This window comes from Convolutriloba macropyga, chromosome 2, assembly GCF_964194025.1.
Source record: "Convolutriloba macropyga chromosome 2, txConMacr16.3, whole genome shotgun sequence".
Lineage (NCBI taxonomy): Eukaryota > Metazoa > Xenacoelomorpha > Acoela > Convolutidae > Convolutriloba > Convolutriloba macropyga.
In genome coordinates, this window is record NC_134469.1 from 16,652,551 (window position 1) to 16,665,378 (window position 12,828).

The 12,828-nt window shown below is 36.1% G+C and overlaps 1 protein-coding gene across 1 annotated transcript in view; it reads right to left on the reverse strand.

Annotated features, from left to right (window-relative positions):
* Positions 1 to 3,147: 3,147 nt before the first annotated feature.
* LOC142357298 (la protein homolog) overlaps positions 3,148 to 12,828 on the reverse strand; it is a 45,269-nt gene continuing 35,588 nt past the window's right edge. Inside the window, exons 2-6 of the mRNA XM_075408943.1 lie at positions 6,068 to 6,194; positions 5,393 to 5,602; positions 4,413 to 4,956; positions 3,881 to 4,102; positions 3,148 to 3,708 (exon numbers count right to left, since the gene is read on the reverse strand). Of these exons, the coding sequence (XP_075265058.1) occupies positions 3,392 to 3,708; positions 3,881 to 4,102; positions 4,413 to 4,956; positions 5,393 to 5,602; positions 6,068 to 6,181 (1,407 nt within the window). The 5' untranslated portion in view covers positions 6,182 to 6,194 and the 3' untranslated portion in view covers positions 3,148 to 3,391. The remainder of the gene's footprint in view (positions 3,709 to 3,880; positions 4,103 to 4,412; positions 4,957 to 5,392; positions 5,603 to 6,067; positions 6,195 to 12,828) is intronic.

Here is a 12,828-nt window from a genome sequence, read left to right on the forward strand (position 1 = left end):
AAACCCAAATGATGGTTTAACATACTTGAATATTTCAGGGCATATAACTTATTTATGAAAATACTCAAATGAAACACCATCAAAAACCAAACGAGATTGATCATGTAAGCGGCATGAAACGTCTTAACAGGGATCTATTCAAAACAAAAAAAGGATCGTCATTGTGCAAAGAATAAATCTACAATTTTTTTGCCAGAAAGTTATAATTTGTTAAAATTATTACAATAAGAATTATGCTATATAGCCGTTTCGAAGCAAAACAAAACTTGGCCGTACCAGATGCACTCTCAGAAATAAACTTTATGGTACCATTCGGTTCTGCGATCAAAGCGCCGATAAAATTTGAATCGTTAATTTGTCTGATTTCAGCCTTTGAGTGGATGCCAAAAGGAAGACTTAGCGCCCATTAAAAACTTTTTCCATTCAGCGTGCATTTTTTTAACTCAATAACTATTAGAGACATCCAGTACAGCCAAAAACGAAGTCTAATGAGTCATGAATTTGAGTATCAAAAAGTTTTAGTTGTTTGCCAAGGATGAGAGAGAGCAAAACGGATAGCTCTTATGTTGAATATTTGAAGTTTATTGTTTCTGTTCTGCTCAATTTTATAAGCAGATTCGAAAAACGCCAATCCCGTCAGATACAGTTCTTACGACCATCCTTTTGTCACAGTAATCTTATTCTACAACAATGTTTGGCTATTTGCTATGCTTAAAATGAGTCATGCTTGTCTCTAGAGATGTTTATAAATATAAATATGGAACCATTTTATGGAACATAAATATCGACTTAGCGTCTCGATTAGGTTTATGTGCAATTTGAACTCAACGTTTGTGAACGAGAATGCAATCTTTTGGTTTTCCATGCCGACAGAATGTAAGCTTTCTGGTCCAACTCAATCATTTGGTTCAAACATAGTAACAAGAAAAAGTCCTGTTAGAACGTTTACGTTTGGAAACCGGAAATATTTTGGTTTCTTCAATAGATTGGAGCTTACTTGATATATCTGTTAAAAAATAGCTTTATTAAATAATGGTTGGAAACAAATGGTCAATTTTGACAATCCGTAAAAATTTCATATCTCAATTTGGCTTGGGGTGTAAACTTTCCTGAAGTATTTTATAGACAGAGCAAAAACCAGGTCTGTCAAGCAACCAAAAATTGGAGCTGATCTAAACAGGAGACACCTCGTACACGGAGCACGTTTGTAGACAAATTTTGGTTTTCTTAAGGAATGGCAGCTGAATCAACAATACTAAGTTGCTCCTTTACTGAACTTAGGCAATGACGAAGATATTTTCTGTGCAGTTACTTCCTACGGAATTTTTTTTTCAATCGGAAACTGGAGACGAGATTTTTAAATTTTTCAAAAGAAAATATAGCGTACCAGCCGTATCGGCATTGGAAATATAAGTAGTCGTAACACTTTATAACAATGTGACTTCTTAGTTTTCACAAGGTAATTTACAGAGTGCACGTTCATTCGAAATTGTACATCTTAGAACACAAAACTTTCATCTATAAAACAGCCTGTACCTAACAACTTTGATTAAATATGGTGTTTTTATGTGCAATCATTTTGTTTCAAGTGTTTTGACGTTCATTACTGACCGCAGGCTGACACGTACTTCATTGCTGTTTACCTTTTTGTTGTTCGTATAATCCATTAAAAAAGTGAACGTACCAACTGTATAAAGCGTACGAATACCTTAAGAATTATAAGGCAAAACGTACTAAACCTACTAAATATAATAATTATAATTGTTACACGAGTATAATTATTTCAACAAATGTTCACAGCAAATCCTGAAAATCTAATTAAAAACCAAATTATATAAAAAATAGTTACCACTTCTTAGTTTTTAACTGTATAATGAGATATAAATCACTATGATATAGGTTCGAAACATTTTTATAAAACGACAATTAAGAATCTTATAATCCTTGATGGCTTCACACCTAATTCATTTTGACCCTAAAATTGATTATTACATGAGTATCACGATGTTGCTAAAATAGGACATCACTGGAAAATATCAACAAAACAGTGGTCTGAGTTACTTCATCGGGTTTAAATTTAATAATTGTTATATTAGTAGTACAAAATTAACTGACTAAATTTCAAAAAGATGACAGCAATTTGTAGGATTCATCATACTTTTGTTCTATACATAAAAAGCAGTGAATAAAACTTTTCTCTATACTGAAAAAAATCTTAAGTGTAGATTTTCACTTCACAAAAATGGATTGCATCTTTTCTCGTCTAAACAGTCCGTCAAAAACAACAGCAACATTCTCGAAATATCTAAAGGCGAAAAAAATGTAAAACAGATCTTTCAGTTTTCAGTCAATTATTCAAATACATACCTGGCAGATTGACAAAAAAATAGTTGCAAAACTTTTGCAGACGATTTAGTCTAAAAAAACAATAAACAAAATGCGACCCAAGAAATTAGAGAAAAGAAACAGGATTCGCCTTTAATTGTAATGTGTCAATTGATTGGGACTTATTTACTGCAACGCTGCCCTCAGATATCCTTCACCTTCAATTAGATTGACATAAGAATATAATTCTCGTAATTAAAAGCAGCAAAAGTAAAATTCAGACAGAGCAAAAGTAAAATTCAGACAGAGTTATCGTGCCATCACACACGTCGTAACATGAAGGCTGACGATGAAAAAAAAATAGATAACATCGGAAGAACTGCTCTCGAACGACTAGTTAGAGCACGAATCAATTACAGCCGGCTTCAGTTGGGGGCGAAACCAAATTCGAATCTTTTAGATCACGCAAAGTCGATGGCGCAAAAGTCACTCGAGAAGTCAAAACGGTCAAGCAAAAATTTTGCCTAAAAAGACTAACACGTTCACAATATAATTCAAACTTCGTTCGAGAGCAAATAAAAACCAAGCAACTATAAAAGACGTCTTTAGATTTATGAAAAGCTGGGGAAATCGTTAGTTTTAAGCGCTAGTTTTTGTTTCTCTAATCAAGTCTCTCTAAAAACTACCAGACCCAAAAAAAAGGTACTTCAGCTTCAAAACTTGCACGTTCACAACATGCAAATGAGCTAAAATAGTAACTTTGCTCAACCTCATTGAGCCCTCTCATCCTTCAATTTCAAAACCTGCAAACCCGAAAAACTGTGAAATAGAACTTTAAATTGATAATGATATCAATCGAATATTCACAAGAAAACTCTTTACTCAGAGTCTCCGTCAAAACCTGGTTTCAGCTTAAACAAAATGAACAATCAACATAAAACACCAATTTGGCTGAGAACAAAATTTAGTACGATAGCTCAAGTTCAACTTGAAACAAAATTTGATTTGTTGCAAGATAGATCGGCTTCCGAACTAGATGGTCTGCAAATCGAAGTAACAATTTGTTTCACTCCTGGTCAGAATCGAACTTGGAGTGCTTCGCCGACGAAGCTTCATCTCGCGGTTCTGATGGGTTGGAGGACACTTCGGCGTTATCTCGTTTCTGCCCTCCTTTATTTTTGGAGAAGGGATTTCGGTTACCACCACCTCCTCGTCCACCACCTCGGCCTCCTCCACGTCCACCGCGACCTTTGAATCCACCGCGTCCGCCTCCTCTTCCAAAGCTGTTCTGTCGAGCTAGGTAATCGGCCTCGTCTTTCTTGAGAGCCTCAATCGCGCTGTCTTTTTCTTCGCCTTCTTTGAGCAAGTCAGCTTTGAATTCACCTAAACCCGCAAGTTAAAAATGTTTCAGCTTCAATGTCACATACTATGTTCAGATATAACCAAGATGAAACGGCTGTCACATGCTGTCAGATAAGCGTTTTACATTATTGCGATCATCGTCGAGTTATCGCAAAAATAAGAGTTTGCATAATTTTCACTGATCAATACGCACCCTGAGTTGTTTCGAGCTTCTTGTCACCCTCAGTAGCTCCATTGAGAGCTTTTTCGGCTGTCTCGAGGTCGACAAAACGGAGGAAGGCATTCGTGGATCCCATATCAAATGCTATGAAGAGTTCTTTAGCAAATGGTCTGAAAACTGACTTGAGATCTTCTCGAGATGTCTGAGGTTTGATATCTGTCAGTTTGAGAATGCCACAATTGGTATAATCAAAAGCTAAAATCATTTCGAAAGTTATAAAGTAGCTGTTAGGAAAACCTTACATCGGCGAACAGAAAAGTTCAATTTCCAAAAACTATTTTGCAAATAGGAAGTTTAGGAATAGGAAATCTAGAAATTTTAATTGTCTCAAATATCTAAATCAAAGTAGTTCCGCTTCACCAAGATTGGTAACTGTTCTACGAACAACAAACAAACTGCCTCCAATTCTACCTTAATTCAGCCTAATATTTATTCCTTTTCAGAAAGTGATGCCTATCAAGATTCTTGTAACATTTAATTTTTGGTGAAGAGAAGGAAGACCTACCTTTAGGTTTCTCTTGTTCCCTCCTTTCCTTCTTTTCGTCATTACTGCTATGTTTATTCTTCGTTCTATCTGCATTCTTCTGTGCGATATGTTCTTCTTTTGAACACACTTCCAGTTCAATATCATTGTACATAAATTTATCGCCGTTTTTAATCCTGGACAGAAAATCCATGGCTCCACGATCACTTTTGAAAGTTACGTAAACAGATCCTTTAAACTCTCCTTTATTTTTCTGGCCTCTGTCGCGACGATAGAAAACATTGTCATATTCCAAATCTGTGCCCTCAAAAAATGTAAGAACGTCTTCAACTTTGAGTTCCAATGGAAACCCTTTCACATACAATGTACGAGCAGTTAGCTCTTTAAAATTGACGACCTTTAGGGTTTTATCTGGATTCCTCCTCACTTTAAGATTGTCATCAGAAACCTGGATAAGTTTATCATTCGTTTTCTTTAAGGCAGTAATGATTACTTTCGGATCTTCTGAGAGTTTTGCCAATCGGTTGAACGTCAGCAGCGTCTTTAACGTAACCCAGCCATCGTCCTAAAGATCAAGGCATTCAGACAACTTAAAAATCAAATTTTTTGCCTTAACTTTCGTTAGAGATGAACGGCTTTCACTGCATTAACTTGTACCAAAGTATAGTGAGAATTTAAGCAGATATACAACTAAAGAATGAGAATTAAGGATGACGAAGAATCTTGCCACTTAGATTTTGGCTTAATCATCATAAATGCTTTTTCTTTAGTTACACATTTGACATCTGCTTCTTAACTTCTCACTATACTTTGGTACAAGTTTGTGCAGTCAAAGCCATTTTCTGCAAATGGGATAGCAAAACAGTTAAAATACGAGATCACCGCTACACAAGGACCACACTGCTTTGAATTGATAAGTTGAACGGGCAAATTTGTCAAGCGAAAAAAAGCGTCCATAAATTTTGGTGAGATCACCGCTATACAAGTCGAAGCGCACTAACAATTTGAATCTGTTCCTTGAGGAAGTTGTCTCTGGGCAAGTTGATATCTCCAAAGTAATACTCAATTTGTTTGATGATAGCAGTTTCTAGCTTTGTGGGTGGTTCTGCTGGTTCGCTTTTTGGTTCGATAACGTCTTCCACGACAGCATCGCTTCCATTCTCAGCTTCAGTAGATTCAGTTCCAACTGAAGCTTTGGCCTCCTCTTTGACCTACAGATAATTGCGGCTGTGAACGATCCAATGCATCACAAAAGATTTACCGTATTCCAGAGAAAAATCCAATGTTTCCAGGATGAGTTCTAATATGATTGCATCCTTTGGCTTCTTAGCAAATTGAATCACCGATAAAAAAAATTTTTGCATAAGTCGTTCAAATATTTATGCTTGAATTTTTCGTAATTCTTTCACGAATTGATGCTCTTAGGACTTGCATTCAATTATTAAATTCACGACCATAGAAGCTATTCTTTTAAAACAGGCAGCTTTTCCCATGATGCGGATTCGAATCTTTTCCTTCCTAGGAAAAAAATGCCTCTTATTGAAAAATTAGTTATCACCAAGCGCGATGAGCTGTCACCATTTTTATTGGCTCATTAGCAAACCCTATAGCAACCAACTGCACACAAAATTGACGGATACATAGTTGAAATTATAGAAATTAGTAAAACTGCTTACCTCAGGAGGTTGCTCGACTGGAGTTGGCTGTTCGCCATTTTCATTTGTAGTCGAGTGCACTTCAGGCTGCTCAACCTTAACATCTGCAGATCCGTTTTCAACAGTTTCAACCATTCTCAACTATTCTGAAAACAAACAATTGAAAAAAACAATGACCAAGTACGTTCCACAGGCACAGAAGAGCACTCAACAATCAAGCACTTCAAATCTCAATCGCGCTAGAAGTAGAACTAAATATGGAATGACCTCGCTGAAATGGAAAGAATTTGCCTATCTAGAGTAATATGAATATTTAGAAAAGACAACCAAGCAGGATTACCAGAATATGTGATAAACGAGACTACAGAAGAATTTAACAATATTAATATCAAAGGACTGTCTGAACTTGTACATGGCTACAATTCTAGTGAAAGTTATACATATGAAAGGGCAGGTTACATAACAAATTACCTTTACTTCAACAGGATTTATGATGCAAATTTGAAATGTTTATTTGCTTCACTGAGAGAGCAACAATTAATTGGCCCACTTGTAAACTAAGTTGTTTCAAAAGATGCGTCACAATGAACAAACATAACCGACTAACGTCGGGCTAATTGATCTCAAACGACCGGCGAGCGGTTGGCTTCTTCAGTAGCTAGCCACAGTTTGGTGAGGCTAGCTTTATATTAATTAAGGGGCTAAGTTGAGCGCAGCGGGCGTGCACCGCAGCGGGGGTGCAAAAGTAGATTGGGGGACTGTGCAGGCGGTGGGTGGGTGGGGTGTGGGATCAACAAGAACAGCCCTTCACACCATAAGTATAAGTCTCCAAAACAGTTTCTGTTAATCGCATACTTGAAGACTAGTGGGCTGAACGGTTCTAAGAGAACTTAATGCACACTGGCCGCTACCTCTTTATCCCGTTTCTGAAGATCAAAGTCAAATGGGTCAGACGAAAAATCGGCCAGGCGAAAAATTGCATAAAAGAGACAAACAAGATAAATATATTTGCTATAAATTGCTTTTGAGAGCAATTAACAATGATTTCTTAAAAAGGCCAGTTCAGACAATTATGATAAAAAACATTTCTACTATGACTCATTGTTAATGAGGATCAGAGATGATGAAATTACGCCACATAACAGCAGCTGAAGTGCTGCATCAACAAAGAGATAGAAAAGGAGTGAGAGAGAGAGAGAGATAAAACGTTAACGAGAAAGAGAAGGAAAGAAAACGCAACCAACAGAGAAAGAGATAAAAATATTTTCCATGATGGGATTCGAATCTGCAACTTCTAGTTTTCTAGTTTTATTAGTACATAAATCAAATAGCAAAAACTAAACAGGCAAAATTAAAAAGTTTTCAGCTTTGCAGTAAAAAAAAGTTAAAAACCATTTTTTGTCTTGAAAGTTCTGTCAAGTAACCCATTTCCGAGGTTTCTTTGGCCAGTATTGGTCGTTAAACTCAAGATTCAATATCTTAAGAACCATTTCATTGTCTCAAGAGACTATCTAGTATCCCCGATTCAAGCCTGAAATAGTTTCACTGGCTCATAAAGATCCATACACTTGGAACATGATAACAATTTTCCAAAAATTACTAAAACTGGAGTAAAAAAAATCGATCACAATCCCATTAACTCTAAAAACTATGCAAAAGCTTATTATCAAACCTTGGAGGAGCTCCCACGACCTCTGATGCCGGAAAAAAATCAAAACTTGAAAAATTCCGATATTAAAAAATGCTTAAATTCGTGATATTAAGATCTTGAAAAAATTACTATTGTAAACTATGCAGTAACAAATTACCAAACCCCAGAGAAAGTTCCGTGGCTCTTGATGCTAGAGAAGCCTTAAAAGTGACAAAAAACTACAAAAAAAAATTTAAAAAATTGCAAGCTTTGTAAAAAAAATTGCTAAAAAAAGTTTTGATACTGTGCTTCAGCGATGCAGCTTTCATTCATCCAGAAATTTCGTTTAAAAGTTTCAAAATGAGTTTGAACGCCAGAAATTACCAATACGCTTTCACTTCTTTGTCAAAAGAAACTTGGAGGCCTTTTAGGCAAAAAATGTAAACATCTTGTGAACAATAAAAGCATTGAAAAAACAGTGTTAAAGTTTTTCAAACATAAAAGCCTTACATTCACCTCACTTCAGACGTTCAATTAAGCCTACTCACCACACAAATAGAATTAAGTGCAAGGAATGCCAATCTGTAAAAGAAAATAATAGGCAAAGACTAGAATAACTAAAATTGTGAAAGAAACGAAACATAACCGGCTAACGAGCGAATTGCACTCAAATGATCGGCTTCGGTAGTTCCTTAGAGATACTAGCATGCGGGAGGGGTGAGCGGAGTAGGGGTAAAGCAATGTGGGGTCGGATTGGGAGCTTTGGATGAGAGGGGGTCCGAATAACCAGGTATTGGAAGGTGGATGGGGAGAGTTCAGGGGAAGGGGGTGACATGGAGGGGGGAGGGTTACACTTTTAATAATAAGAACCGCCCATCACACCATAAAATTGCCTCCTCAAAACAGTTTTCGTGAATCGCATTCTAAGGGACTGCGAAGACGTTAAGGCTCTAGGAGAACTTAATGTCCTCCGGGCGAACTTAATGTCCTCCGGGCGAACTTAATGCCCTCCCGGTGTTATGTTTATCCCGTTTTCAAGGGTCAAATGAAAAATCGGTCAAGCAAAAAATCACAATAAAAAGACCACAACACCAGTATAATTGCTGCAAGCTTCGTTTAAGAGCGATTAATAATTTCAGAAAATATTATTTAACCTAAGAGCAGGTGATAGTTTTAAAACATTATCGACTGACGCCTGACCAACTGCCCTCTATCGACTGTCCAGCTGGCTTTGGTACAATTCAGCTAGTGCTTCAGAAGACTATTAGCCTCACCTCGTTGACGGGCAGGAAAACTGAGGAACAAGGGGGCAGAAAAAATGAGGGGGGCTTCAAACTTACCAAAACTGATCTTCAAATAATCAAATTAAACCTCCGAAGTCTAGGCGAATCGTAAACTTGGAGACAATAGTACTGAATAGCCCCTTAATGAGCTAGGGCTCTACAAGTTGATCCCATTTTTAAAAAAAGTCAGTTCAGAAAAAAAATTGATCAAGCAAAAAACGCATTAAAATAACCTACAGGACCCAATTAACAGCTACAAAATTTCTTCGAGCAATTTATCATTATCCGATGCAAAAAATTGGAACGATGCCGCTGACTAATTCCTCGAATTCGTTTCCTCGAGGGCTGCGCTGAATTGCATACTTGGATGCTATTACGACTCAGCTGCTCGGCGACTTAAGGTCCACAGGCTTTACCAGTCTATCTCGGGTTTTTCCAGTTTTACAAGAGAAAAAATCACGATAGTTCCAAAATTGTAGTTTTACTCACTAGGGCGGAAAAGGTGGCTTGTTGGTGGTCAAAAATCAAATGACTTTATTTGAGGTTATCACAGACATCGCAAAAGAGCGATAGTCAACCGAAACGAAAGTTAAGACCAGGAAATTGTCTGCGCATAAGCGAAGGTTGCCAGTAGGAGTCAAAGTTTATTTTTTTAAAAATGAAAAGATTGTCCGAAACGAATATTTCAATCACATCAAGCATATTTTCATTTGAACAGCTTAACTAATTTTGGTACTCAGAGATTCAGACAATACCATAAGATTATTTTTATCAGCATTTCAATAAAATATAGCCTGCAAATTTAGGGAAATAGCCACCGTTGACGGTTCGACGCACAGCGCGATTGAAACAGAAAGAGAAAAATTGACACAATTTATCTTAGTGTCAAAGTGTTTTAATTTGGGGTGCAGATTCAGTTAGATTCTTAAATTATACTTCACTCAGCTTCTAAGGGTAATATGCTTAATACCAATGTCAACTAGCAGTCTCTCTAATGCTCTTTGGTAACCTAGTGCACTTTGACCTTTAATGGCTTTATATTGATTGTTCTTTTGAACAAATTCGCATTCCGTAATTCAATGAGAAAACGAACTTAAAATCCAGTCAGTGCAAACAGTGAGTGACATGAGTCAGGAGTTAAACGTGAAAATCTTAACTTGTGTAAAAACAATAAACGCGATCGAAAGGTAAAGCGAATAATAACAAACATAGCAGAACAAGTCATAGCAGAATTTTTGTTGACTAAAGAAAAAACTAGACCAAGGATAGACTGTGCAGGGATTGGGAAACCCATTCAGAACAAAATTTGATCAAAAAATCGATTTAAAAAAACAGCCGGCAGATTGCCGGAAACCAGCAGCAGAAAAAAAAGGAGAACGAAATTGACCGAATTTTTAATTTCTGTGGTTTTTTCAGTGTCGTCTTAATTTTGCGTGCAGTTTCAGTTAGATTCTCAAAGTATACTTAATTCAGCTTCTAAACTGAGAGCTAATAAGCTTAATACCAATGTCAGCTAGCAAAAACTAATGAACTTTAATTACCTAATTCTCAATGAATTAAAGACCGGGCTTTATCCCTTTTCTTTTGGTTTTGCTCTTTTGACTTTGACAGTATTCGCCACATTTCGTAATTGAATGTGCGAAAGAACTTAAAATCCATTCCGTTGAAACAGTGAGTGAGGTAAGTCAGACGTCAAGCGTGAAAATCGTGACTTACATAAAATAAGACACATGATCAAAAGGTAAAGCGAAATAAAAAGGAGAGGGCCTAAATAATAGCCGTTGATAGGCTGACGGCGGCTATTAATCAAAGTACAAGAACTTGCCGCATGTGAACAAGAAACCACTAACAAGAAAGCGCAATTTTGTTCAAGATCCGTTTTCTCATTACCTTAAAATTGGAGCTCTTGCCTCAAAATTTCTTCCTTTTGTTTTCCAATTTCAGCATTCCAATGTTTCACCAAAATCATCCCTTAAATTTGACTTTAAATATCGTGATGTGTGAAGAGATCTTAAAAAAACAACGCCCAAATACATTTCAAATTCTTTGAAAAGTAGAGCGCCTATAAAATAGCCGTTGAGAGGTTGACGATGGCTAATAAAAAATCAACAATTTTACACATCTTTTTTTTTTAAATCTCAACATAGGACTTGTGCTCTATTTGCATTATTTTGGCCAAGAATTCAACTATCTGAAAAGTAGACATTAATTCCTAAAACAATGTTTACATTAACATTTTCTTAACCTGCAAAAGAGTCCGATATGCAATTAATGTAAAATAAATTTTCGAAGTAATTGCAATTTGCTTAGAAACACAAGAATCTCTGCACCAAACTAAAACAAAAACATAGCCAGCAGATTGCCGGAAAATAGCCAACGTTGCCACGCTTGATGCACATCGGGATTTAAACAGAAAAAGAAAAAAGAAGACACAAATTGACTGAATTTTTTCTTCAGTGTCAAAAACTGTTAATTTGGCGTGCAGTTTCAGTTAGATTCTAAAACTATACTTAATTCAGCTTCTAAACTGACAGCTAACCAACTTAACCTAATTCTCAATGACTTAATGATCTCTTTACTTCTGAGTGTCGCAAACAATATTCAAGGAACAATTGACCACTCTTCAAAAAACAAAATCAACAACTTTAATTACTATCAATATCCGATAAATTGGTCACGTTCGAGTTAGTAAACTAAGTTATTCCCGTTAATCGGATACCAAGCCAATTTGATAAACAAACCCGGCAGATTGCCGGAGAATAGCCGCCGTTGATTCCAATAAGCCTGATTGGGATTGAAAGAATAGATATTGAAAAAAAGAAGATTTTTGTACAAAAACATATTTTTAAGTCAGATTTATTTTGAAGGTATTTCGTAGTTGAACATACTTCTGTTTCTTAGAGAGAGGCTACAGGGGCTACTGTCAAAACCAATAAGAATTAAAGATGTTAACTATGACTTAAAGGAACGACGTTCAAATAGCGGGCATCTAAAATTGGGCTTTATGGGTTTTATCCCGTTTCTATTTCTGACTTCATTTTTTTATACTGACTCTGTTCATTTTGAATTGCTTTGCTGAGCAACTGATGTTCAAAATCACTTTTACCAGAATGAAAGAAGAGAGAAACTAGTCTAGAGAAGTCAAAAATATTTCACGCAAAGTGTTGAAAAAGCGGCAAAATGAGGTAAAGCGATACATTTTTTTAATTTCATTCGACGAAGTAAACAAACATAGCAGGACAAGTCCTGACGTACAATTCAAAGAATTTTTATTGACTTAACAAAAAACTAGACCTAGAACGGACTATTAATGGATTGGAAAAACCGTTTAGAAAAAAATCCAATCCAAAAAAATCGAAAAAACAGTAAAAAAAAAACAAAGTGAAATTGCCGCATGTGAACAAAAAAACCACCAGCGAGAAAGCGAATTTTTGTTCAAATATCGTTTTTTTACTCTACTTTAAAATTAGAGCAAAAAAATTTCACGCCTCAAAGCCACTCTTTTTTGCTCCACTTCCTAATTCGGCGTGACCAAAATCACTACTCGAATTTGACTTCAAAAATCATGAAAACGTGTGAACAGATCTTATAAGACAGCGCCCCAATACAATTCAAATTCTTTGAATTGTTAAAAAAATTAGGAGCGCTATAATATCCGGCTGAGAAGATGAGGGCGGCTATTAATAAGCCAAAAATAAAGTTCATAAAGTCAACAATTGATATTGATGAATTTTTGAATCGGGAATCTGATGTTTTCCGGAACTCACCTCATTTTCGCAGCCATCTTCAATTTACAAACATTGCAACATTTGGTGAAGAATCTAAACACGGTCATCTTTCTACAATAATTTCTCTAGACATCAAACTTC